Raw genomic sequence first — 27178 nt, forward strand, 5'->3', positions numbered from 1 at the left:
TATCAGAGAAAAGGATTACTAAACTATAAACTCCCTGAAGGCAAAGAACACTGGTTCTGCTCACTGCCCTATCCCAAATGGCTAGTCCTGTTAGGTGCTTAATAAATAGTTGATCAATGAATGAATGAAGAGTAAGTGATATCATACTAAGTAATTTTCCCTTAATATTCTCGGATTACACAAGGAATTACTTCTCATAAATGCTTATCAGACACAAAACAGACACACGTGAAGAATGCTCCTCAAAAGAATTCACTTGGGATAGAAACCTGTATTCTATCTATGCGACACTGGGCAACTTTATCTCTTGTGCCTTGGTTCACTCATTTGAAAAATGGAGATAATGGGGCACCTTGGTGGTCCAGTCAGTTAGGCTTTTGACTCTTGATTTTGGCTCAGGTCATGATCCCAGGCTCCACACTAAGCATGGAGGTTGCTTAAGATTCTCTCTCCCCCTCTCTCCCCCTCTCCCCAGCTCCCTTGCTCTCTATCTCTCTCGCAATAATAACAGTATCTACCTGACAGCAATGTGGGGTTTAAAACATGGAAAGTAGCTAGAACAATGACTAAGTGTTAGTGGTTTCTGCTGTTATTCTGTAATAATATCCAGGGAAGCTTTTAAAACCCTATGGCTATTCACTGGTCTTATTAGCCCCTCTCCTGACCCCAGGGCAGAGACCATTTCTAACTTAACTATGTATTGCCAGTACTAAGCACAATTCCAGGCACATAATAAAAGTCCAAAAGAAAAAAAGCAATACAAATTGTATCAAATCAAACACTATATTACAATCTTCTCATCAGAAAAATGTCATCTAGGCCTGTTATGATTCAGAGCATGGTTTGCCTACATAATAAATCCAAATGTGACAAGCATTTTCCTCTAACATTTGATAATATCTAATTAAGAGACAGTTAAATGAAAGAGCTTAAAATATTTCATTTTTGCTCAGGATCATCATACAGTAAACCTCTGTTCCTTTATCCTCTTCCTTACCATTTATTCATCATGCAAAAACTAAACTCTCAATCCTTTCAACGTATTACTGTGACACCAATGACAAGGATAGCAGATAAGAAGGTTCAACTGACAATCAAATATTGGGAAATGGGCTAAGATGTCAACAATGCAGGACATTAAAACATTTTTAAAAATCTGTACCGAAGATATGGAGAACTACCCATTGCTCCAAATGCATTTAGCATTACAAGCACACTTCTGTGCAAAATAAAACATTAGAACTCTAAGAAAGAGTAGACTTGTTTTATTTAGAAATCAAAAATTTTCCACCCAACTCCCATTATTCACTCTGAAATATTTCTCCCTTTGGTTTCAGAAAAATAAAATCTCAATTGGTACCTCAATACAAGATGCTGGATCATCTAAAACCTGGCAATTAAAGTTTTCCATGGTTCCCCTCCTAACATTTTAAGCAGTACATATAGGTAAGAATGAGCTTTCCCCTGAGCACCTAGAAATAAGACTGTCTCCTAAATTAAACCAAGAAATAAATTTAAAAAACAGAACAAATGAGCAATGATTATGGTCAAAAGAACTCCCAGGCCACAACAAGAATCTGACATCACATCATCATCACAATGACATCCATAGAAAGAAGGTATCAACTGGAAACAGGGCAACCATATAATTTATCATCCAACCATGACATTAAGCCAGACATAAATCAGGACTGTGCTACACCAATTGAGACATACAGTCACCCTTCATTACAAGAAGTTTTGGTCCAGGTGGAAAATAAGAATACAAAACAGAGAGCAAACTTCAGTATTATCCTTCCCAGTACTATAAGAGGGTCCAGTTTCATGAATATGTCATACATTTGGTAACTCATAATGTTTTAGCCCAAGTCTGTTTTGACAATGTAGTTTTGTGCTGTTATATGTAACTTATATTTGTAACTTTTATTTATGTCGTATTTCTTCTGGTACATGGTGAATGTTTTTGATCACCGTGACAATGTCTCATGTTTCTTTTCAAACCTCCTATTCCAGCACGGAGTACTATATACTATATACTGTAGATAGAAATCGAATGCTCACTGCCTGATAGCAATAATAATTATTATTCTAGTTGGCATATATTGAGTAATTAACTATGTGCCAGAAACTTTTCTGAGTACTTTACACATATAATCACATTTAAATCGTAGAAAAACCTCCTAAGTATTACTGGAATCACAAGTGACAGACTTGAAAATAAGAGAGGTTAAGTAACTTGCCCAATGATAAATATGTAGGAAGTGGCAGGGCCAGGCATAAACCCAGACTGTTTGGCCCCAGAACCTGTGCTTATAACCACTATGCTATACTGTCTCTTAGTGGAAAATACACTGTGGCTACATAATTTATTAAAAGTTATTTTTTCAGCTATTAAACCTTAAAATCATTTTTAAATGCTCCAAAATAGTTGTGAGAGAACCCAGAATTGGCACAGGAATGGAGAAACAGACACTTTTCTACAGGGATCTAGACTTACATACTCTACAGGGAGTCAAACAAGATGTAAAATAAATTTAGATGTGTGTTCACTTAGATGCAGAAATTTCCACTGAAGAATTTAATCGTAAGGACAAAAATAAAAGTATATAAAAAATACAGGTACAAGAATGTTCACTGTACAGTTATGTATAGGAATAAAAATTGGAAATAATTCAGGATCTACCAAAAAGAGACTGTTTAAATACATTGTGCTGATGTATAGGTGGATTAGGAGGAACTTAACGGAGGACCATGGGGGAGAAGGGGAAAAATAGTTGGGGAGAGGGAGGGAGGGAAAGCAAACCATGAGAGATTCTTGAATGCCGAGAACAAACTGAGGGCTTGAGGGCTGATGGGGGTGGGGGCAGTGGGGAAGGGGGGTGATGGGCATGGGGGGGCACTTGTTGGGATGAGCACTGGGTGTTATACGGAAGCCAACTTGACAATAAACTATTTAAGAGAAAAAAATAAATATACTGTGTTGAAACACTACCATGAATCCATAAGAAACAGTGACACAAATCTATACTTATTAAGACAAAAATAAATCCATAATATATTGTTGACTTTTAGACACAGACTGCAAAACAGTATGCACAATGAAATTCCAAAATGAAGTAGGGAGAAGATACACACATATGTGCACATCCGAAAAGAGGTTCATCAAAATGTAAACAGTAGAAATGTCTGAACGGCAATAATTTAGGTTATCTTACTGTTTCAAAAACATTTACTAAATATCTACCTGAGTGTTTATGCTATTTGTCACTCAAAGGAGCATACAGGAATTACAAGAGACACTCCATCCATTGTAGGCCACAAAAGAAAACAAGTGTTGGTGGCAAATAAGTGGCCAGCTAGTAAGAATGGCGAGAAAGGTGCTCAAGCAAAGGGGGATGCTGCAGCAAAGGGTCAGGAGGAAACAGCATTCAGGCAGCACCTTCCACACTAGCAAGCTGAGTAAAGCTGGACAAGTTACAGATGATCTCTGTACCTGTTTCAGAACTGCAAAATGAAGGAGTTACATGGGGTATTCTCAGAAGTTCTCATTTCTAAGGATTTCTGGTGTAAATTTTCAGAAAGAACACATAGGAAAAGGACAACTCCTCTAGTCCTTGCTGGTCCACAAGTGGATTATTCTTTTTTTTTTAAATTTTTGTTTATGTTTATTTATTTTTAAGAAAGAAACGAGTGTGAGTGGGGGAGGGGCAGAGAGAGAGGGAGACAGAATCTGAAGCAGGCTCCAGGCTCTGAGCTGTCAGCAGGGGCTGGAACTCACAAACTGTGAGATCATGACCTGAGCCAATGTCAGATACTCAACAAAATGAGCCACCCAGGTGTCCCGAATTATTCTTTTCTTTAATGTTTCTTTACTTATTTTGAGAGAGTGAGAGATAGAGCATGCACTCACGTGAGTGGGGAAGGGGCAGAGAGAGGGAGAGAGAGAATCCCAAGCAGGCTCCATGTGGTCAGCATAGAGCCCAACTCGGGACGTGATTTCAGGAACCATGAGATCATGACCTGAGCCGAAATCAAGACGTGATCTCACGAATCATGAGATCATGACCTGAGCCGAAATCAAGAGTCAGTCGCCTAACCAACCGTGCCAACCAGGTGCCCTGGATTATTCTGCAGTTCATTAGTATACCCTTTAATCTGTTTGTACAGGATGTGAAATAGCAAACTCTGGAAAATGAGAACAACAATGGAAACCCACAAACCCACTCAGACAACTTGTTATTGGAAATATGATTGTTCCTCAGAGAGTGGGATAGTACACTCTCCTAAGAAAGGAGCCCACGGGAGACCTCCATCCCAATAAAAGTTCATTGCCAAACAGCTGACAGTTCATTTATAACATTTCACTTTTATGCAGATAAAAAAAAAGTCCATGTGATCCATGTGACATTGTGGTATTTATATGTCTACTGACAAAAATCTAAGGAATAGTCAAGTGAGACTTTGATGTTGCATTCCACTGTTATTCGGATGTATCAATAATCAAATCTGGAGAGCTGCCAATAAAAGCAGAATAAACATCATTAGCATTTTAATAAACCTGCAAGCCACAGGGCTGGAAAAACAGAGTGAGACAGAGCAAAGGGAAATCAGCATGTGCAGTATCTTCCCTCGAGCGGTTTGCCCTTTGGCAGCCTACTATGTCCTCCCTGCTATACTCCTGCAAAACACGCACTCTGGAGACTTCTCTGGATTTTGAAACCTCTCACAGACCTGCTCAAGCTCTAAAGTTAGGAGCATGTATTTCAGGTTTTTTTGTTTTTTGTTTTTTTTTTGAAATCAAGAATAAATAACCTGATTTTAAGAGTGCTTTAAGGGGCACCTGGGTGGCTCAGTCGGTTAAGTGTCTGACTTCGGCTCAGGTCATGATCTCGCAGTTCATGGGGTCGAGCCCTGCATTGGGCTCTGTGCTGACGGCCAGCTCAGAGCCTGGAGCCTCTTTCAGATTCTGTGTCTCCTTCTTTCTCTGCCCCTCTCCCACTCGTGTTCTGTCTCTCTATCTCAAAAATAAATAAACTCTTAAAAATTTTTTAAAGTACTTTAAGAAACTGCTGATCTTATAAGAAGCATTTTGAGTGTCATGTAGTCAGAATATGATTTTATGTTAACTAAACAGACCCAGAAGATAGATAAAGGAAAATGTGGTAAGATGGAATAAAAGAGAGAGAGAGAGAGAGAGAAACACAGGGAGGGAATATATGCAATGGATGAAGAGCCAGTAGCTTGTACACAGAAGGCTGAAACTACTTCCGAATCAGATCCTGTAATTCTTGGAATATATCAAATTCAGAATAACATATAAACATTCAAAGTAAATAGTTAATTTTCCCTAATTTTCAGTCATGACATTTTCTCAACTGACCTAGAAGTTAGAAATTAAAAGCCCTGCTTCCTAGAATATTTTGAATTTCATTTAATCTCTCATTACCCACATCATGCATGCATGTTTGTGTGTGTGTGTATGTGTGTGTACAATGTTAAAGTATATTTTGAAAACTGTAACTCATGAAAATACATTTGGATAAAGCTGCAAGTGAAAAACATTTCCCAAAGGTAAGTAGCTATAATATGAAGGTATCTTATTTTATGGCCATATAAGTAGGAGACATACTTGTGGGTTTTTTTTTTTAATCACTACTTCTGAATCTGAATGTACTTTGTCCATTTAATCTGAAAACAAACACGTTTATGAAAATACATAACAATTAGTACACTCTAAGTGTCTTCTTCAGATAATTGTAAACATTGCAAACACTTCAGCGTTACTATACGAAGAGCAACTAAGTAACTTTCAAGAGTCTGCTGGTATCTTTAAAAAATGTGATTCAAGATGCCCACTGTCAATTTGCAGGAAACCATGAGGCTACAATGGTGATGAAGCATCAGTGATAAATGGTACCACTCAAGTCACTGTTCTAATAATGAACTAATGATTCATACCCAAGGTGCTTTTGAAACGTGATTAAGCCTCCCAACATTCCACTAAGGTAGGTTCTCATTACCCCAATCTTATAAAAGAGAACTTAAGTAAGTTTACCAAGGTTATATATACAGTGACTGACTCAATGACAAAAGTTTGGAATAAGAGCAAAACAAGAACACAAAGGGCCCCAGACTCCCAACTCCCACTGCAAGCCCTATTCATTAGTATTGCAGAGAAGCCTTTCAACAGTAATTTATTTCTAACTGACCTTCTTCTGGTAGCCACTGGCAAGTGTTTGCCAAAATGTCACTGACCAAAAAACTCCATACAATGCCATATATTATAAAATGAATATGTCAAGAATCAGATGAAAATGTCATCAGTGACACTGACAACAGTAAAAGAAAATATTCTACAGATTCAAGGAATGAAAGGAGAGCCAAGTGAAAGGGGAAAAAAATTACCTGAGAAAATGTCATCAGAGACTACAGCAACAAAAAAGTAAAACAGAACACAGCTTTAAATAAAAGAAGAAGACCCAAATCAAAGGGAAAAAATTACCTGCGAATCCATTGCTCTTTAATGGATCAGAAAGGAGAAGAAAGACTCCTTTTATGGAGGCTTGTGGAAAAACTATGTCTCCTTTAGAAATCGTCCTATTGTTTCGAGGGGGGGAAAGGAATCAGAACAGATGGAGGAAACATGTCTAAGCACCTGTGAGAACTCTTCAGCTCTGAATCCCAAAGTCACTCATTTTCGCATTTGCATGTCAAAATGAATGACATAATTTGTGAATGTCATAAGTAGTCACAGCAAATTAAACACAGAAACTGAACAAAAATTTCCTCCTTGTTGCCTTTAAAATAGAAAGTCAAAAGTTGTTGGTTCTCCTATTCTAAAGTCTTTGGAAGTAAGTTTCACTTGTGAAAATAGTTAAAATTAAACAATCCAGTTGGATATGTCTACCCTTTTGAAATTTATGTAAATATATATGATATACATATGTATACGATTTTACTGAGAAAATTATTTTACACTAAGATCTGGGATTTTTTCTATATGGACCTAGCTTAAAAAAAAATCAATTAATTAAAATTTAAAAACATGGACCTGAGTTCAAATGTTATTATTAAAATCAGTGATTACAATTCATGAGGCTCCTGTATGGTTTAGTCAGTTGAGATTATTTAAGTCAATGATTCCAATTCATGAGGCACCTGAGTGGCTCAGTTTGTTGAATGTCCGATTCTTGGTTTCGGTTCAGGTGATGATCTCACAGTTTGTGGGTTCAGGTCCTATACCGGGCTCTGTGCTGACAGTGTTGAGCCTGCTTGGGATTTGCTCTCTCTCCCTCTCTCTCTGCCCCTCCTCTGCGCTTTCTCTCTGTCTCAAAATAAATAAACAGACTTAAAATTTTTTTTTTAATGATTGCAGTTCATTACTGATGATAAGAATATATTTTTTTGTATATTCTGGAATTTTCATCTGCATATGATTGGTACTTTTAAATAAAGCTTTAATGGAACCTTCAAAATACATGTTCACACTTTTGATTACCTCCCTGAGAGTAAACTGTTCTGAAGATTAACCACAGTCCAGATTTAATCTTAGGCAGTTTCTTCTAACTAAATGCTCACAGGACACCCATCCTCCCAACAATAAAGCAAATGGATGATAATCTGAATGTTAATAAAGCAGACAGAGGTGCATATTGGAATTTCTTGCTACCCCGAATTACTATCCCATGTTCTCTCTCATACACTCACCCAAGCCCATCACTGTGGATCATCACAAATTCTAAAAAAACTTTGTCAAATGCAATATGCACTTACAGAATTTACTTAGTGGACTGAAATGTACGGTGCAACTAACAGTGACAAGTTAGTGAAGATAAATGCAATCATTCAAAGCAAACCTTAGAAAAATACTGTCAATGGAAAAAGAATCACAAGTAAAATAAATGTGCATACAAGAAGCAAGAGAAGTGTAACACTGTGAAGTCATTGTGACCTTGTCCCTTCTTAAATAGCTACATTTTCAACACGGGAGAGGACCCTCCAATAGCAGCAATGTCTGTGTGGATGTCTAAATATCTGTCAGGGCCTCCTTGGTGCCACTTAATACTTCTCTGCCTCTAACAAGCTTCACTGTTACATCCTACTTGGAGATGGATGGCTGTCAAGAGCCATTACCCCCCCCACCCCACCCCAAAAAAAGGCTCTTCAGTAACATAATGATGTCCCCATACTGGGAATAAACTTATGAAGAAAAATCTTAGAACCAAAAAGATAATGGACATCTCTCTAAAGATGTAAATTACTAAATATTTCTATAAGACTATAATAAGCAAAATATTAACTTTATGGTAAGTAATACATATTTTTTCGAAGACAGTTTCCCATAAATGTCTATAAATCTAGACATTTATAGAAAATGTTACAGAACCTAACTCTTTTTCGCTTTCTTCCAAATTCATTACTCAATTTAATGAAGCTAGGACATTGTCTTGACACATTTTGTCATTCCCTTTCCCAATAAATTGCTGCCACAAGGATATCAGGTTTCTCCTGGGTTTTTCTTCCCTCTACCCCACCTTCTTCTTTCAGTTTTCTTAATCCAGTAAGGTTAACATGTTGTCAGTTAGACTAAAGCTGTATCCACGTACCTCACACACAAACCACCACTCTCTATTAGGGAATTCAGTCAGTATCTCTTTAACTCCTCAGTTAGTGCCTCTTTAACCCTGCAAGCATTTTCAGAGGTTATGTCTATACCCATTAAATGAATTTGACTATTTTGGATGACTTATTTTGACTTGCTCTATTTCTTGACCAACTTGAGTTCTTTTCTTTTTTCCTGTTATGTTGAATACAAACTTATTGTCTGATTGCCATGTAATCAATCAACACATATTTACTGAGCTTCCAGTTAGGAACCTTGGAACATGGAAAGTCACAATGTCCAGATACAGTTTTAATACTTATGCTGCTATCAATGTAACATTCTAAGAAATTTATAAACCATCTGAGGGTAAACTAAAACTAGTAGATAAAAATGCAACTTCTTCTCTCTCCTCTTCCCAAACATCAAATAAGATTTTCTAGATATATATTCACACAAAGCAAAATATTTGTTTATATACACGTAATACAATAAAATATCAAAATACTAAAATACACTGGTGATTTATTGGTGGAAAAGAAGAGATTAATCAAAACCAAAAATAAGAATTCAGCTTAAATTCAAGTTAGAAGGAAAACAAATAGAAACTCTATTTCCCAAATGAAACTAGTCCTCAAAATACTATAATAAATCATGGAGGAAACACTCCCAGGCTTTATTTAACAGCCAATAAAACCCTGAGGTAGGTCTGATTAGTGTGCTGTTCTGGTAAATGATAAGATGAGCAATGATATATATGTTAGAATCAACTACTACTATTAACTGGTTTATTGCTGTATAGGTATTAAAGTGATAGTTAAAACTAACAATAAAAGCATTTCAAACTTGAAAAGATCCTACTTGTATTTGTAGGATTTTTGTGGTAGGTATTAAGTACCATTACTTACATATGCCATAGAAGCCATGTCCTTATAAGACCTATTATTAGAAGACACAAATGCTGAAGGTAAAAATATTACGGTGATTAAACTTCAGCCACAATACTTCCTTCTAAGGGAGAGCCTCTTCCTTTTCATTTTTCTCTAACTTGACAATTGAGTAAAAAAGAATATATTATTAAAACTATAAAACACCTACAACTGTTTTTAATATGGCAGTTGACCAGTGAACAATCGGTTTTGAACCACAATGGTCTGCTTTTACACAGATTATTTTTTATAAATACAGTACAGTACTGTAAATGTATTTTCTCTTCCTTATGATTATTAAAGTAATGTTTTCTTTCCCCTGGCTCACTTTATTATAACAAGACAGTATATGATACATATAACATACACAATTTGTGTTAACTTTTTTTTTTTTTTTTTTTTTAATCTATAAGGCTCCCAGGCAATGGCAGGCTATTGGCGGTTACATTTGGGGAAGCCAAAAGTTACACAACTGTCAAATGAGCAAGGGGTCAGTGATCCTAACCCCCACACTGTTCGATGCACAAGTTTATACATAAAATTCAGGCCTTATATTTATGTATTTTTATTTATTTTTTTTAATGTTTTTTATTTATTTCTAGGAGAGAGAGAGAGAGAGACAGCATGAGCAGGGGAGGGTCAGAGAGAGAGGGAGTCACAGACTGAAACAGGCTCCAGGCTCTGAGCTGGCAGTCAGCACAGAGCCCGACGCGGGGCTCGAACCCACGAACCGCGAGATCATGACCTAAGCGAAAGTCGGACGCTTAACCGACTAAGCCACCCAGGAGCCCCTATGTATTTTTAAATCTATATTCACACTATTCCCTTCAGTCTCAAAGCTCGTGTGAGAGCAGAGGAGCTATCTTTTTTCCAAGCCTCTTTCAGACAAGTACTCAAGACTAAGTAGTAACACTAGAAACTGCAAATGGATGATTTTATTGTAATATATATTTCATTCAATGATATTTATTTTATTATAATGCTATATAGCTAGCACTTCAATTCCAGAGATTCCATTGGTAGATTTAACTGCTTATGGCAACCAAGTGTATTTTTAAACTTGGAATAAACTGGTGGAGGCAGTTTGGTAACACAGGATGGAGGTCAGACAGATCTACATTCAATTTTGACTCTGCATTTACTAGCTGTGACAGTCAGCAAGATACTTTACCTCAGTGGGTCTCATTTTAGTTCATCTATAAAACAGGGTATAATGATACCTATGTCATAGAGTTAATGTGATAATGAAATAAGATAATAATTGAAACACTTGCCTAACAATATAAAATTCTCAACACAGAGTAGCTATAAGGTTTCTGTAATCAACTGCTGTATAACAAACCACATCAAAACTTAGTAGCTAAAAAAACAACAAACAACAACAACAACAAAACCCAGCTCTTATTCGCTTACTACTCCATGGGCCAGCAGTTTGGACTGGGCTTAGCTGAGTAGTTCTGCTAGTCTCATTTGCTATACAGGATTGCAGGAATCCGAAGGCTTGACTGAGACTGGCTAGTCTAAGAGGGCCCCACTCACATATATGACAATTGATCCTGGCTGCTGGCTAGCCCTCCATCTCCATGTGGTGTCTCATCATCAGCGAGCCTGGCCTGGGCTTCTTTAGGCGATGGCAACATTCAAGAAAGGCAAGAACAGAAGTTGCTAGGCCTCTTGAAGCCAAAGCTTGGGAAGTCTCACAACATAATTTCCCCTACATACTATTGGTTAGAAAAAGTCACAAGCCTGCCTACATGCAAAAGGATAGGGGAATGGATGTCACCTATGGATGGGAGGCTAGGCAGTGTCATGGTGCACAAAGACCTGCACACAGGAGGGATGGGGAAACACTTATGGCTGTAATCTGCAATCTTCTGAAGTGTGCAAAATAGTGACAAATTCTTATAGCAGTGATGCTATCTTTCAACATTAAATAATTGCAGGATTCAAATCTAATCTTGACAAAAAATAAATAAATAAATAAATAAATAAATAATTGCAGGATTCAAGCTTTGAAGGCCAAGAAGAAGTACTAGCTTGAGTTTTCCCCAAACTAGAGTAACATTTGTTCTGCTGCTTCAATGACAGATTTCAGAAGAGACACAACAACCAATCCCAGTAACTGCTATCATCATGTTGTTTTTCTGGTCTAAAGGTCTTCAGCACGTTTCTCCAGGATTAATCAATACATTTATTTTCATCTGACTTGGTGGCTTTACCTCCAACAAGCAACTGTCTAACTGAAGATTCCACAACAAACAGCATCACCAAGAAACTGGGATTGAGTATGAAGTACTTCTAGAGACTATGAAATGTGTAAAACAAAATAAAGAAAAATATATCACTAAAGAAAAGGTATATATGCTTTAGTTCTTCTCCACAAAAATGATCACTGGAGAAAATTTTAGTTTTGTGATGAAATTAGCTATTCATACTCAGTTAAGAAGAAATAAAAAGAAACTAATTAAAGAAAATAATTTTTGTATCTTCTGTCAAACAAAAAGTAGAATGTTGAACAAAACTTGAAACTTGTCTTTAAAGTATTGTGTCAAATCTCATTTTAATGAAATTCTTTCTAAATTTCTTGTCACAGTCTCGAAAAGCCACAAAATGATAACTGCTACCAAGACTTTCTTTAAGATGTGTGTCTCTGAAAGATTTATCTTGAGAGCCACAGTCCTTAATACAATAAAATCTGTTTGTTTTGGAGAATTTCATGGGGCAGGATATGCCTCTAAACACACTGCATGATAAGAATTGCTCCTTACGAAAGGAGAGAGGTGAGAGAAAGAGCTACTTGCTGTTTGACAATATGGCGAGCAGAGAAGCCGTCTGGGGAATGGCTAATTCCCCCACTGACATTTCTACATTTTCCAATCAAGAACTCAGTCCTCAACTTGCCTTTTTTTTTTTTTTCAGCTGAGAATCTGTTACAACATTGCTTCATAGAGAAACAGTTGGAAACTCAAGTAGTTTTCATTTTTAGACAAAATGATGCTGCCAAAATTATAACACTCAATAACAGAAAACTTCAATAACATGAAGTGTGCCTAATCTGGTTTTTAAGACATTAAAAATCCTGAATCCTTTATGAGAAGCCACATAAGAAGCCAAATACACATTCACCTAGAGCAACTATCACTAGCCAGTGCCATCTTTAGTATTTCTTCTCCTGTGTGAACAAGGCAAGTTAGCGTGTATATTGAAATTAGATAATCCTAACTGATAATTAAAGATGAAAGATAACCCCATGCTACAGCTCCTGTACAGGTAATCCACTTCTCAATTTATTTTTATAGAATCTTGTAAATATCTAAAACACTTTTATTTTGCTTTAATTATTTCAAAGCCCTACAAGAGTGACAGATACACTATATAGGTTCGTATGGAATAGTTATCACTTTTGAAAAACAGTGACTATTCTAACATTCTTTAATTATACTGCTTACTAATCTTAATTGCCACGATTTCAAAAGACAGTTCCAAAGTGCATCTTGAACAAACAGAAAAGCAATTAGCCTAAATTAATTGCTTTGCTGATGTGATTTGCAGTAGGTATGCTTGGTGGTTTTGAAACTCCTGCCAGTGCTTTCACAACTTGATGTTCTGATGATTTTTTAGCCTATTTTTGCACCAGAGCAATTAACCAGATAATTGTTCTAATGTGAACCTGGCCTTAATCAGGATGTTTAGGTTCATGGTAGCAATTAACCAAATATTAAACATACTTTAAAGAGCAGAACTTAAAAGTGCTACAAGAAGAGTTAAGGAAAAACTGCATTTTTTTTTTCTGCAGACAGCCATACTTTTCTCAAGAAGCAGAAAAAAGCTGTAACTGTCTCCTCTGCCTCTTTCAATTAGCACAAGGTATCATTACATATGAAAGGCAAGAGAAGTTTCTGGTTCTTCATTTAGAAGTATTCCAAAGACCCTATTAAAAGGGCAAAACCCAAGGATTCAACATTAAAAATCCTATTTATTGTTCAAAAAATCAGGCTATGGGTTTCAGATAAATAGCATGCAATACATAAAGGAAGCTCCATCTGAATCCAGGCAATGGCATTGAATCCTCACTTTCTGAAGTATCAACTTTATTCAGAAATAAATAAATCTGGAAGAAAGAGGGCATTTGGACCAACTGCCTGGATTTCAGCCAGAGTTCAAGCCAAATTTCAAAGCAGATTTATACATCCTACAAAAACAGCATTTATAATTCTTGCACCATGCAGGTATTAAATGGCTTCTCTGAGCTGAGCCCTATGAGAGGTGCCAGGGGCTGCTGGGATGGGAGCAGGGAGCCCACGATGAAGACACAGGTCCTTCTTGCCAGGAGAGAAACTCATACACGAAACATTATGCAGCCACCAAATGATCTATGCCACGAACTGAGTGACTGCTATGGATTCAGCCAGAGAGTAACAGGATAACAGCACTTCATTACAACCACCATCATCATTTTTTCTTTTCTTTAAATATAAAGAAATCCACATTCATTTTAAGGGAAATCATCAGTAGTGTAACCGTAATTGTTAATGAAACAAGTTTGCTCTTTTGCCTTCCGTGAGTGAGGAGTTATTTTATACTACCTTAAATTAAATATTTTATCAGCTGGGGATTTTTATCACTTAAAATCTTTCCGTCTTCACGAAGCAAAGGGTTCAAGCTGAAAGTACTCTGCCATTCTTCATGTCTCTACGTCTTCATGTCCTCCTTCTTAATTTCTGAAAAGACGATCACACAGAAAATAGCCCAGGCACATGTGTGTCAGGTCTGCCATTTTTAATTATTACCTATCAAATTCCAGCAATTTCTTTTCTGGTTAAACACGTGTGTACCTATCTGCTTAAATATTTCTTTATGCCACAGTTCATAAAATATTTTAGGGTGACGCAAATCCCTTGCACTAAATTAATAACTAATCACAGGAGGTATTTGTCATCTCAAGCCTTTTACAGAAAAATTGTCAGATTTAATCACTTTCCTCATATTTTCACTATTTACTGGGTTTCATTTTTCATACATTCAAAAATTTTGACAACAGTGAGTTATTTTATTTACCATTTCTGGTGGGGGATTAAGAATCAGACAACTCCTGGGGGTACTGGAGAAGGAAGGATGGTCCTAAGTTTGTCCAAGCAATCAATAAACGATTATCATTTCATCAATAAATGAAGATTTTCTTCACTGTTGGCAATTTTAAAACGGGTTTGAGGTTAGGAAGCCTCTTAAATCCATGAGCATATAGTGCTGCATTTATTATCACATAAAACACGTCCCATTCTTCCCATAATTTGATCATGAATTCAGATTTCATACCATGTAAGACATATGTTTTTTTAGTCCCCCAAACTGAATGATTAATATATATTTACTCACATTTATAATGCCTGAAAGACACAAAAGCAATAGCAGTGTTTAGAGTACCAGACCCGGGAAAGCTAGTGATACACTTCTACAGAAGCTCTGTTAATTATTATTTGCAGAAATCGTTACTTACATATTTATCACTCAATAGGAACCGCATACAAAGCAGAAATTTAAAAAGATCATTACATGTCAGAATTACCATAAAAATTCATATTATTTTGTGAGACAAAATAATGTGAACATGGACAATCACTAAGACAAAACTCATCCACATCAAATCCAGCTTCCATCCCATCTTCAGAAATGGAGTTATGAATTAAAGCAAGCTGAGACATACACATCTCATACATATTTTCCTTTCAAGTGATTTTATTAGGTTAAATACTCTAAAACATGTATCAATTAACACTTCCTTTAAAATGAGACTTAGCCACTAGATGTACTAAAAGGACAAATATCTAATATCACTGTGCACCAAACAATGAAAAAGTTCCTTTAATTTGAATGCACTAAAAATTTCACCTGAGGATAGATGCACAAATCATTTTATCAGGGACTTTGCCTTTTGTACAAAAATACCATCAGCTCTTTGAAAAATCACATATACTAGGAAAATGGTACAGATTAGTTACAGCAATTATTTCTTGACAAAGGTACTGAGACGTTCAGTGAAGTTAACTTCCTTCTTTTTAACCGAGTGACAACTTACTCAAAATATACACCCAGTATTCTCCTTTACTCTGTAGCGGTTACGTACTTGCTACAACTGACAGGGAGCTTTTATAGATAATAAAATAGCTGTAAAAACAAATGTGTCATCACATACTTAAATAAATATCTATTCAAACTTCATCTGTGGAATTCCTTTTGGTATTGACTATGAACAAAGTGTGGTACAAGACACACAAAGGGGCAAGACTTTCTACTTTTCCTCAACGAATTTAGTAAGAAATGAAGAGTATTTACAAATGGGGCTGTTGGGGGAAATTTTGTTTTTCATTGCACAATTAGCTGTTTTGTAAACCCACAACTCTATGTACACAGTAAGATATCCAAAGCTTGTCGCCTATCAGATATCCCAGAGGGAAAAGAGAAGGTAACATTCTGATGATGTTTAGAATGATCAAGCATCGCGTGATACCTGAGGTAGGATGACCCAAACCAGGACACTTTGGAGCACAGAAGGCAACAGCGCAGTACAAATGCTAAACCTGACAGAATTTCAAAAGAACAAGAATGGGCTGGAAATGTCCTAAGCAAATCAGGATACTAGGTCATTCCAGGTCTGAGGCAGAACGTGGTACTGGGAGAACATGAACCCCTCATGGTTAGAGTTTAGACTCTGAAGACAAATTAAAATGAATTCATCTTGGTTCTATTCTACCACTTACTACTTGTAAGCTATCTAACCTCTCTGGACCTTAATTCTTTCATTTGAAAATGGGGTTAATTTCTTCCTCAGGGCTGTTGTAAAGACTAAATGAAACATTGCATGTAAACGCTTAGCACAGTGCATGGCACAGACTATAATGAATGATAGCTATTATTCACTATCTTTGTTGTCCTTGGTCCAAAAAACAAAAGAGAGAAAATGTTATACCCTCTGACCTCTCTAGCATTACAAGAACCAATCACAATTTTAAAGAGAGGCTCTAATGGATAGGACACAGAAGACATATTTACAGAAGGCTTGAGAGTCTGAATAGTAGTTACTCTAATATCATACTATTCTTCTAGGGATGGTCTTACAAGTAATTGTGAATATAAAAGAGTGTCAAAAATTATGCCCAGCTTAAGCAAGTGTCACTTGCTCAGAAAGACTCCATTCTGTCCCTAGGACTCCCTCAGAACTCAATAAAATATTTCTTATTCTTGTTGCAAAAAATATGAATATCTTAGAAAGCATACAAAATTATGCAGATTACAAAAAACAAGCTAAAATCTAGTTGTACAAAAGCTCCAGCTGACCAGCCCAGCCACAATATTAGGCACAAAAAGTATGCAGACAGACGGCTCACATATTCTATGCACGCAGGGCAGTGCTGCTATAAATGCCACCACGGCGTTGCTTCAATAGTCAGTGTTATTTTTGCTGCCTCTTTACTTCCAAGTTTTCAGACTTTCATAAGAGAAAACTGTTCAAACTTCACACTCAATACTCCAAGGTGAAAAGTATTCCTCTCCTCCAGACCACTTAACTTTAATAGAAAACAAAATATTCTCAAACTCAAATTCAACTATGCCTGCTGGATTTAATGGATAGGTTTGTCCCCCCTGGGCAATCTTTAAACCTCAGTCTCTAGGAGAATTAAGTAATATTAGGGGATTGAAATGAAATAAAATTCTAAGTCCACTGTGACATGACATTCACAGGAAGATGGTAGATTATCCACGCAGTCCTCGAACACTTATAAATACAATATATAGCATATGCTCACAAAACAATTCTTAGAAATAAAACACAATGGGCACTCAGCAAATAGTTTATATCACCAACACCTGCTCAAATCCTCTCTGAACTTTATTTCTAAATGTCACCGTTTTTTATTGAATCAACGGAAATTTGAAAGAAGAAACAGAATAAACATCCAGAGAAGATCAAGGGAGTTAGAAAAATCTTTATAGAAAGCCTCATTGAGTTTTCCATGAGTCAGGGCGCTGTCAGTCTCTCTCAAAGGGGTGGTGGAGTAATCTGTCATTCTACGACTTCAACCTAAGTACACCTAAAAGACTAAATAGGGCTATAGGCAGAAGAAATAGTATTAAGATTTTTCTTAATGCTATAAACAAAGAAATCATGATTCAAATACTGAGCACTGGAAACAAATTCATTTTAGGATAAGTAATTTTAAATCACAGCTTTGAAGTTGGAGGGAATTTAATAAAGTAGCTCAGCTTTCCTTATAATTCAGTTTTTTTTTAGAATACTCTTGTTTGAACACTAAGTGGAAGTGTCCATTTTGGATGGCAGTGGATGCAATTAAAGTTTTTAACTAATTTTAAGGCGAATTCTGTCTCTTGTTGTAACTTCTACCCACTGGCCAAAGTTCTGATGCCTAAAATAATGAAGAACTAATTTACATAGACCAATTAACTCTCTATTGTCTCTGAATATAGTTTATCAGACTCAATTTTAAAAGAACGATTTGTTTTGAAGTACGAAATTCCTTTTAAAAATCTCTACATTCTTGATTTGAATAAAGGAGAATTCAGTTTGTAGACTGGGGAAAGGCAGATAATACAAAAGTACAAAAGTATCATGCCTGCTAGGGGTGATGGAGGACTGGAGAAAAACCAGAGAGAACAGCCTAGTCCTCATGCCAGCAAGACTGAATCCAGTGTTGCCAGATCTGCAACTTTTCCAACAAGGAGCCCAACTTCACAATTCTTTTCTTTTTTTTTTTCCCTTCATAGTTTATTGTCAAGTTGGTTTCCATATAACACCCAGTGCTCATTCCAACAAGTGCCTTCCTCCATGCCCATCACACCTTTCCCCTCTCCCCCTCCACCATCAGCCCTCGTTTGTTCTCAGCATTCAAGAGTCTCTCATGGTTTGCCTCCCTCCCTCTCTCTAACACTCCTGTATCCCTTGGGTAAATTCCTAGCAGTGCTGTTGCTGGGGTCATAGGGGAGTTCTGTTAATTTTTTGAGGAACCTCCACACTGTTTTCCAGAGTGGCTGCACCAGTTTACATTCCCACGAACAGTGCACAATTCTTATGTGAACTACTCCAACTTTTAAAGTGTTGGCAACTAGTTCAACTTTTTAAATATTGTCTAGGCCAAACAAAACAGCTTTATGGACTGGACTCAGCTGTAGCCCACCAGTTTGCAGCTTCAACTTATTTAAAAGTGTCATTTAAAGAGAAACTATCCATAGTTTCTATTCTAAACACTAGGACATATAAAGTGAAATGTTAACAGTATTAATGCTACTTTATATTTGAAAGAAATTGGTCACAAAAGTCCACGATTTGAAATTCTCCAAATTTTAGAATGTCCACTGATAGAACAGCTCCCTTTATACGAACGGAAGATTCATACAGCAAAATTAACTCCTTAAAGAAAGTGTCCTCAGTTACTAATGTTGAACAAATTTAATACATTCAATTTGTTTAACTGCAAATTCAAAACATAAATCACTAGGTAGGCAAGTTCAACTAGTTGGCAATATAACTTACTTGAACAACCAATCTGGTATTGACTATGTTTCGTGACTTTAGCTGATAGAAGCTAGACAAATTTTCATTTTTCTTATACTGTTATACTAATTCATTAACAAGTATGGTCAACTGTTAATGAATGGATGGTATATTTGATAATAGGTATATAGATCATGTGACTGAACTTTTTTTCAAGACTAATGTTAAAAACTGAAAATGGGGAGATTAATTACCTCTTTGATAGCCAATTTAAAAATTTTAAATACTTTTCGTAAAGATCTATTAAAGTCAATTGGATTTCATTTAATTCTTCTTGGCAAAAAGGGGAGAAAAGAGTTATTATAAGCCTATCACTAAAGATGCTCAGAACCATTCAGTTTTTTACATATCAGCTTGTTACATCCAAGGCATGCTGCTTTTAGACTCTGTGCCAAACATACAAAAAAGATGAAGACCAAATTGGATGTGAAATAACAAAAGATTTATATCCAATACAAATAAACATTTCAATAAACTTACAGTCAGAGAGAGTGGAGGAGATATAACAACCAGATGTTTAATTTAAGTCACTGATAGAAATAGTCAGTGTCCTCTTTTCATAAACTGCTTGGATTTTATTTGTATTCAAAATCAATGGTAAATGTCAAATGACTACTAGACCATCCTTCGGAATACAAGAAAATATCATGCTGTTTAAACTCTCTAAACACAAAAAGTCCTTTTAGAAAAACAAAGATAAAGAACAGCATATCTTAGTCATACACATCAATTGAAGAACCAAAAATATGCTAAAAGATACCAAGAGCGTAACAGTAAAGACCTTCAATTACTATATATTTAAAAATTTTGAACTTCGAAAGAAAGCTTATAGATAAGAATTTTTTAAGTTCAAGACAAATCTTATATGTAAAGATCTGAATATCAAAGATTATCTTCATGCAAGGATTCCTTTCTTAAAGCTAGCAACATTAAACATAGATACTTTTCAGATATACTATATATAAAACATCTAAAGTTTCTATCATACTTTTATTAGTAAAGAAAATAATGAGATTCCTTTTAAAAATTAAGAAATTTACATATAAGTGTCAGTTGTGTGTTAATCCCTATTATGAAATGGAAAATTGACTCATTAGCCACCATTTGCTTTTTCTTGTTTTGTCCTCACCCAGTTTTTAATGCAGCAATGATGAAAAAATACATCTGGTGGAAAAGCCAAAAAAAGGTCATATCAATGGTCTAAATTTAATATGAATAGTATGACCTTCCACTAAACAAAAGATTTGAAAGAAGTAAAAGAGAACACGTATAAAGTGCCTATCAATTACCTAGGTAATAAAGGTTACTTTCCTCCCTTCTCTCCTTACAAGGCTCGCTATTATCTATCCCATTCATTAAGTCTTATGTCACCTAAAGAGAGCAACCTTTGAGAGCACGAGGGACTCGGTGCCCTACAGTCTGAGACATAGTACCGAGTATTTAGTAGGGGGTTAATAAATGCTTCCTGATTTACTAGAGGATAATAATAATGAACAAATGTAAAACAGACGCTAATTGATAGGCTAAATGCATTAGTGCATTCCAGTGCCCTCTATATAAAAGGTTACTAACCCATCTCGGCTAAGTGCTGAAATTATAATTAAGTCTGACGAGAAGTCCTAGATTTATACCAATATAATTACAAATATTACTTAGCTTAGTGATAGAGTATGGCAAGAACAATGAGATGAGTAATTTAGATGATACTGCAAAGTGGGTTTTAATGTTTGAAACTTCTATTACAGTACACAGGATAAGTGCAAGTAGTGTAATTAAAACCTAAAAGAGTCTGATTTTTAAAACTCTACCGCTCAGCCTCATTAAAATGCATGTTTTCTCAATTAATCCAAACTTTTCCATTAAAAACATAAAAATACACTTTCATTCCTTGCAAATAAATCTCTACAGTACATATATTTAGGATCAAATACCAAATAACCATTACAGTTAAGTAGGGGAAAAATTACTGAAATAGCAAGAGCTTTGAAGAGATGGAGCTTAACAAAGAAAGGAAAGGCAAAGTGAGGGCTGCCCACATTCTCATTTGTAAATATCCAGTTAGAACTAAATAAGCATTTGAAGAGCTAGAAGATTAGAAATCCCTAAATATCTTTATTTAAATGATATAAACCTAAGCAAAATGTTCACTTAGAAGACAACCCTTCTAATCACACTTGGACTGCTTCTTATTTACCTCTGTATTGTTTAATTATTGGTTCTTCTGCATATGTCAGCTACACAGAAAACTGTTGTGGAATAAAAGGCAACCATTTTCATAATCATTTTGTTGGAGAAACAGTATTTTTTCCTTTCAATTCATTGTATTACTAAGCAGTTTGTCTCAATATTAAACTATGGCAAAACACCACAGGATAATGTTTCCTTACGAACTTTATCTTAGCAGATGTCATGGAAAACACTTAAAAGATTATTTTAAGTTGTCATGTAATTGACTGTAGAAGAATAAAGAAGAATTTTATTTAAAAATTTTAATCAATTTTCTGTAGGTTTCAATATACTATATATGGCAACTATTCCTCAAAAACTGTAAATACCTTTTATAAATGATGACCATGTGATATGGATTAGAAAATTTTTCAAGAAAACTTTTACTAAGATTTTTCAAGTCAAAGGCTGTCACATAACTCTAAGGGTAATGCAGAGTAAGTTAAGAAACTATCACTAGAACTTATCATAATTGGAGGAAATGGAGTCCATGTAACTTTAATTTTAAGTACAAAAGGAAATTAAAACAGAGGGGGAAACTATTTTGATTTAAAGCATTATCTGACACAAACTTAATAAATCATTGCTTCTATTTATGCAAAAGTATTTAAATCTAAATAGGTACTAATTTTAGCTGAAATAGTACTTTCTATTTCAAAAGCAAAACATTTTTGGTGGCTTATTTAAAGAAACAAACACAAAATTTATCCCTCAAAATTACTTGGCCAGCATCCTGTCTCATGTCTCTATTTCAGAACCTACCTAAGTTAATCAACAGCAGCAGAATAGTCCTATTCCACAGTTGATTTCATTGTAAAGAAGTCTACTTTCAAGGGTTCTTTTATCTTTGTCTCTTTCATGGAATAGTTAAAAGAAAAATGGGTTTATCATTGCTTATAAGGAGAAAACTGCCCATTTTACACATTTGGACAACATACGTTAAACTGTCCATCACATGACTTGCATTTTTAAAACATCAACAGAGAACAAAATATCATCCTTGAGAAAGGACCTGAATGCATAAGGTTTGATACGGTTTCTTAGAATCATTCTCCTTGATAAGTGAACAATAAATCAACCACAAAAGTTGCAAAAATATTAAAGTAACAAACAATATATCCTGGATGGATAAAAAGAAAAATTCAACAGATAACAACTGCTTTTGTTTTAACTATTTAGGCAAACATTTGAATAAAAGCATGTAAAGTCTTGTTGTAGATATAAGCAATGGAGGGATTAAAAATATACATCTAGAAGGTTTTCAAATCTTAAGCATACCTGTTTCAAAAGACATGACTACATTAAATTTTCCTTAAAACTGACATGCCTTGTTATAATGATAATTAGCGTTTGGTCAGCAGAACACATGTTTCCCTCTGGAAAATTGTTTTTGAGATTTACAATGGTTACCTGTCATTTATGATCCAGTTCAGACAGAGATTGAGAGAGCTAAGATTTTTGCACCTCTTGACAATTTCCATCACGGTTTCATTATCCAGTTCAGTGATATGACGTAGGTCCAAGCTGGAAAGATTTCGTAGCTAATGAGATAAAAAAATGAAAGATGAGAAATGTAAATGCTACATTCATTCTCTCTCTCTATAGATAGATAGATAGATAGATAGATACAGCTTATTACAAAGTAGAGTATAACTGTACAACACTGAAAATAGTCTAACTAAATTAAACTCATTCATATATTTTACATAATAAATTAGAAATGAATGGAGAAATCTATGGTGAATATATAAATGCAATCAATACTAAAATCAAACAGATTTTACTGATGTTTCATAAAAATGAAAAATAGCAACCTAATAGGTGGGGAAGCTGTTAAACATGTTACATCAAGTAACTACAGCTCGGTAATATTATTATAACATTGTTCAATTTTAGATATTTATCTCTAGGATTATAACACCACTTTTATATAGATGTTTTTACTTAAAAAAATTTTTTTATAGTTTATTTTTATTTTTGCGACAAAGAGAGACAGAGCATGAGCAGGGGAGGGTCAGAGAAAGAGGGAAACACAGAATGTGAAGCAGGCTCCAGGTTCTGAGCTAGCTGTCAGCACAGAGCCCGATGCAGGGCTCAAGCCCACAAACTGTGAGATCATGACCTGAGCCGAAGCCAGACACTCAAATGACTGAGCCACCCAGGCACTCCTAGATTTTTTTACTTTTTAAAAGATGAGATATAATTAAGTAGTTAATTCAGAGATACTCTGGTGATATTTTATCAATGTACTCCAAATAGAACTATTATGCGTGGTGTGTTTCACCATGTGGAAATCAATACAAAGTGTTTACGAAGTAAGGATTTTTGGGGGTGCCTGGGTGGCTCAGTCTGTTGAGCATCTGACTTCAGCTCAGGTCATGATCTCATGGTTGGTTTGTGAGTTTGAGCCCCAAACTCACATTGGGCTCTGTGATGACAGCTCAGGACCTGGAGCTTTCTTTGGAGTCTGTGTCTCCCTCTCTCTCTGTCCCTTCCCTGCTCACAATCTATTTCTCTCTGCCTCTCAAAAAATGAATAAACATTAAAAAATTTTTTAAAAAAAGAAGTAAAGATTTTCTCCAGGTGTCACCTCCCTATTTCTCCATTTTCTCTCCCCCTTTCCTGAAGTTTCTTGTCTTCCCCTTGACATTTAGTCTCCAAAAAAAATTAATAATATCATTTATACAAAGATAGAAATCATCCTCTTCAACTAAGCTACAAATCAACTAAGGTATTTTTGATTAATAGTATGTAAAGAATTATTCTGGAGGCAAGTGGTAAACCAAGCAGCACCCCGCCCAAATACGTCTAAGCCCTAATATGTTACATATATGGCAAATGAAACTTTGTAGATGTGATTAAAGTCATGGATTCTGAGATGGATAATCTTTCCATCCATCTCCTGGATTAACAGGGTAGGCCCAATCTAATTACATGAGCTTTTATAAGCAGAGCACCTTTCCCAGCTAAAGTCAGAGAGATAGAATGGAAGATGATGCAGGAGACATTTGAATTGTAAAAGGGATTCAACCTGCCTTTATTGGCTTTGAACATGGAGAAAGAGGGCAAGGGCTAAGGATGTGGGCAACCTCTAGAAACTGGAACAGCCCTGAGCTGAAAGTCAGTAAGAAATGGGGACTTCAGATCTACAACCTTATAGAACTGAATTCCATCAAAAACCTGGAGGAGCAAGAAAACATATTGTCCCCTCAAGCTGCTAGAAGGGAACACAACCCAGCCAACACCTTGATTTTAGCTTGGTGAGACCCATGTTGTACTTCTGATTTACGCAGCTATGGGATAGTACACTTGTGCTGTTTTAAGCTACTAAGTGTGTGGTAATTTCTTATGTCAGCAATGGAAAATGAGTACAGGGCATTTCTAGCACTGTGAGGGAGCTTTCCCAGAAATGGCCAGTCTCCTGTATGCTTACCCTCAAATCCTTCTGTAGAGGGATCAGGCTAGTCCTGCAGGAAGCTGACCTGCAGGTGTAACCCAACCCAAAGGCCTGAATCCCAGAGGATTCAGACAGCCAAGTTCCACCCAAGGGTCTGTTGAGCTTCAATCTCAAGACAAGGTAAGACACTGGAATCTCCATTGTTGTCAGGCCAGAGGGAAAGAAATACTCTAAAACAGCACAATCCCAGAGAACTGTCTGATGATGGAGATGGTCTACATCACCACTGCCCAATATGGTAACCATGCTCACACATGGCTACTGAACACTTAAAATGTGACCAGTGTGAGGGAGGACCTGGATTTTTATCATATTTAACTTTGTTTAGTTTACATTTACTTTTTATATCTGTATGTGGCTAGTGGCTACAGTGCTAGACAGAGCAGCTCTAGAGAACTGAGCCTACAAGGCAGCATTCAAACCCTCTTTTCCACCTCAGCTCACAAAGAAAGTAGCGACACAGAGAGGGTTCACACAGAGCAACTACTCACTGCTCCCTGATACATGCTGCAGAACTGAGGAGAGAAACAGAGATAGCTAAGAGAGAGGAAATATGAAAATGTCCACCACAGTAAGTACATTCTTTCTAATTGAGACAGCAAGCTTCTGTATACTAAGGGCTGAATTCTGAAGATTCATAAAAAGATTTAGGAAAATGTCTCTATAATCAGCCTATAGGGTTAGATACTCAAAGAAGCTGCCAATCTAATGTGAGACTCAGGACAACACTCCAGAATGGAGGCAGGACCAGGAAAGAAGAAGTGAAGTAAATTCTGGGGAGCCTAGGTAGCTCAGTTGGTTAAGTGTCTGCCTCTTGATTTTGGCTCAGGTCACGATCTCACAGTTCACGGATTTGAGCCCCACAATAGGCTCTGCACTGGCAGAGTGCAACCTGCTTAGAATTCTCTCTCCCTCTCTCTCTCTCTGCCCCTCACCCCACTCCCACTCTCTCTTTCTCTTGAAATAAATAAATAAACATTTATAAAAAAGAAAGAGAGAAAGAAAGAAAGAAGTGGGTTCTAACAAAGTTCCTACTCAAGTTACCATGGTCTCAGAGCTTTATCAACATCTGAATATGATTGGTACTTTGCAACCAAAGCACACAGGGAATGCATTCACTTTGTTAAAATAAAACAAGACTGCTCTGACCAATTCAGCAGCTCCAGACATCTGACCAGTCAGAATCAGGGCAGCCTCCCTCTTTCCCCTTCCCCAAGGTACTCCTCATTCCTCTTTTTGATGACTAGAATCAATATGAAGCCCAGGGCTCAGAAATGAGCTGCTCAGGCTCTAACATTCTGCCCCAAACATGATTCTCAATCCTTACCCTTTATCTCTTATCATAAATAAGGCAGGCTGGCATTAAATAAAACAGCAATGATCAAATATTTTGGAAGTATCTACAGGAACAAAAAATAAGTACATAAAATACAAACTAAACAGCAAAATATGGTTTTGTAAGTGTTTAAAAATGTTTATTAATTTTTGAGAGGTGGGAAGGAGCAGAGAAAGGAGACAGGATCCCAAGTAGCCTCCATGTTGTCAGCAGAGCCTGATATGCTGCTCAAATCATGACCTGAGTTGAAATAAAAAGTCAAACGCTCACTTGACTGAGCCATGTAGGCATCCCCAAAGTTTTTATAGTTTTTCTGATATCACTAAAATTCTAATAAAGAATCAAAGAGCTAATACATATGTTTTTTATTACGTTTTCTTCCTGACATATCTCTATGTGGTGGGCACAGAAACTGAAGTCATTCAGAGTAGCAGTTGGGCATGTAACAAAATGGAAGACTGAGTCAAGTGCCAACATCTTTCATGAAGGAGCTGGAGACACCAGGAGTATAGAAGATGGCAATAAAATGGGAGACAACAAACACCAAATGACACAGGATCAAAGTCTCATTGTTTTAGGTTCTAAATTGGTGTTAATTTGTTATGCAGCAATAGAAAATTAATACAGAACAGCTAAAGGGTTCTCTTAAGACAAGGGAATATTCTTAACCCTTTAAACCCCCAGGCCCACTGCCCTCCTTTAGTTGCAGATGTTCACAAATGTGAACAGATATGCACAGAAGGAGATGATTGGCCCATTCAGCTTTCTCCTCTAGGCGTATCTTCAGTGGCCAAGAAAGTACTTCCCAGGAAAACAGGCAGCTCTGATGTGGCCACTCCTGCTAAGTCCACACTGTAGTGGGGGAAGGTCTTGCTCAAACCAATCCTCACTCATAGAAAGATGAGTTTATTGAAATTCCTTCATGAAAATGTTTGCACAGTTCCTGGTTTTTTACTCAATTTGTATTTTTTTAATGTTTTGTTTATTTTTTGAGAGAGAGAGTGCAAGCAAGGGAAGGAAGAAAGAGGGAAGTGCAGAGGATCCGAACTGTGCTCTGCAA

The 27178-nt window shown here is 36.2% G+C and overlaps 1 protein-coding gene across 1 annotated transcript in view; it reads right to left on the minus strand.

Moving 5' to 3' along the window:
- The window catches only part of FBXL17 (F-box and leucine rich repeat protein 17), a 500090-nt gene that overhangs the window by 288064 nt on the left and 184848 nt on the right, over positions 1–27178 (minus strand). Inside the window, exon 6 of the mRNA XM_039245603.1 lies at positions 22736–22866. Coding sequence (XP_039101534.1) covers positions 22736–22866 — 131 coding nt within the window. The remainder of the gene's footprint in view (positions 1–22735; positions 22867–27178) is intronic.

Source organism: Hyaena hyaena, unplaced genomic scaffold (genome assembly GCF_003009895.1).
Source record: "Hyaena hyaena isolate Hyena2069 unplaced genomic scaffold, ASM300989v1 scaffold_264, whole genome shotgun sequence".
NCBI classification, from domain to species: domain Eukaryota; kingdom Metazoa; phylum Chordata; class Mammalia; order Carnivora; family Hyaenidae; genus Hyaena; species Hyaena hyaena.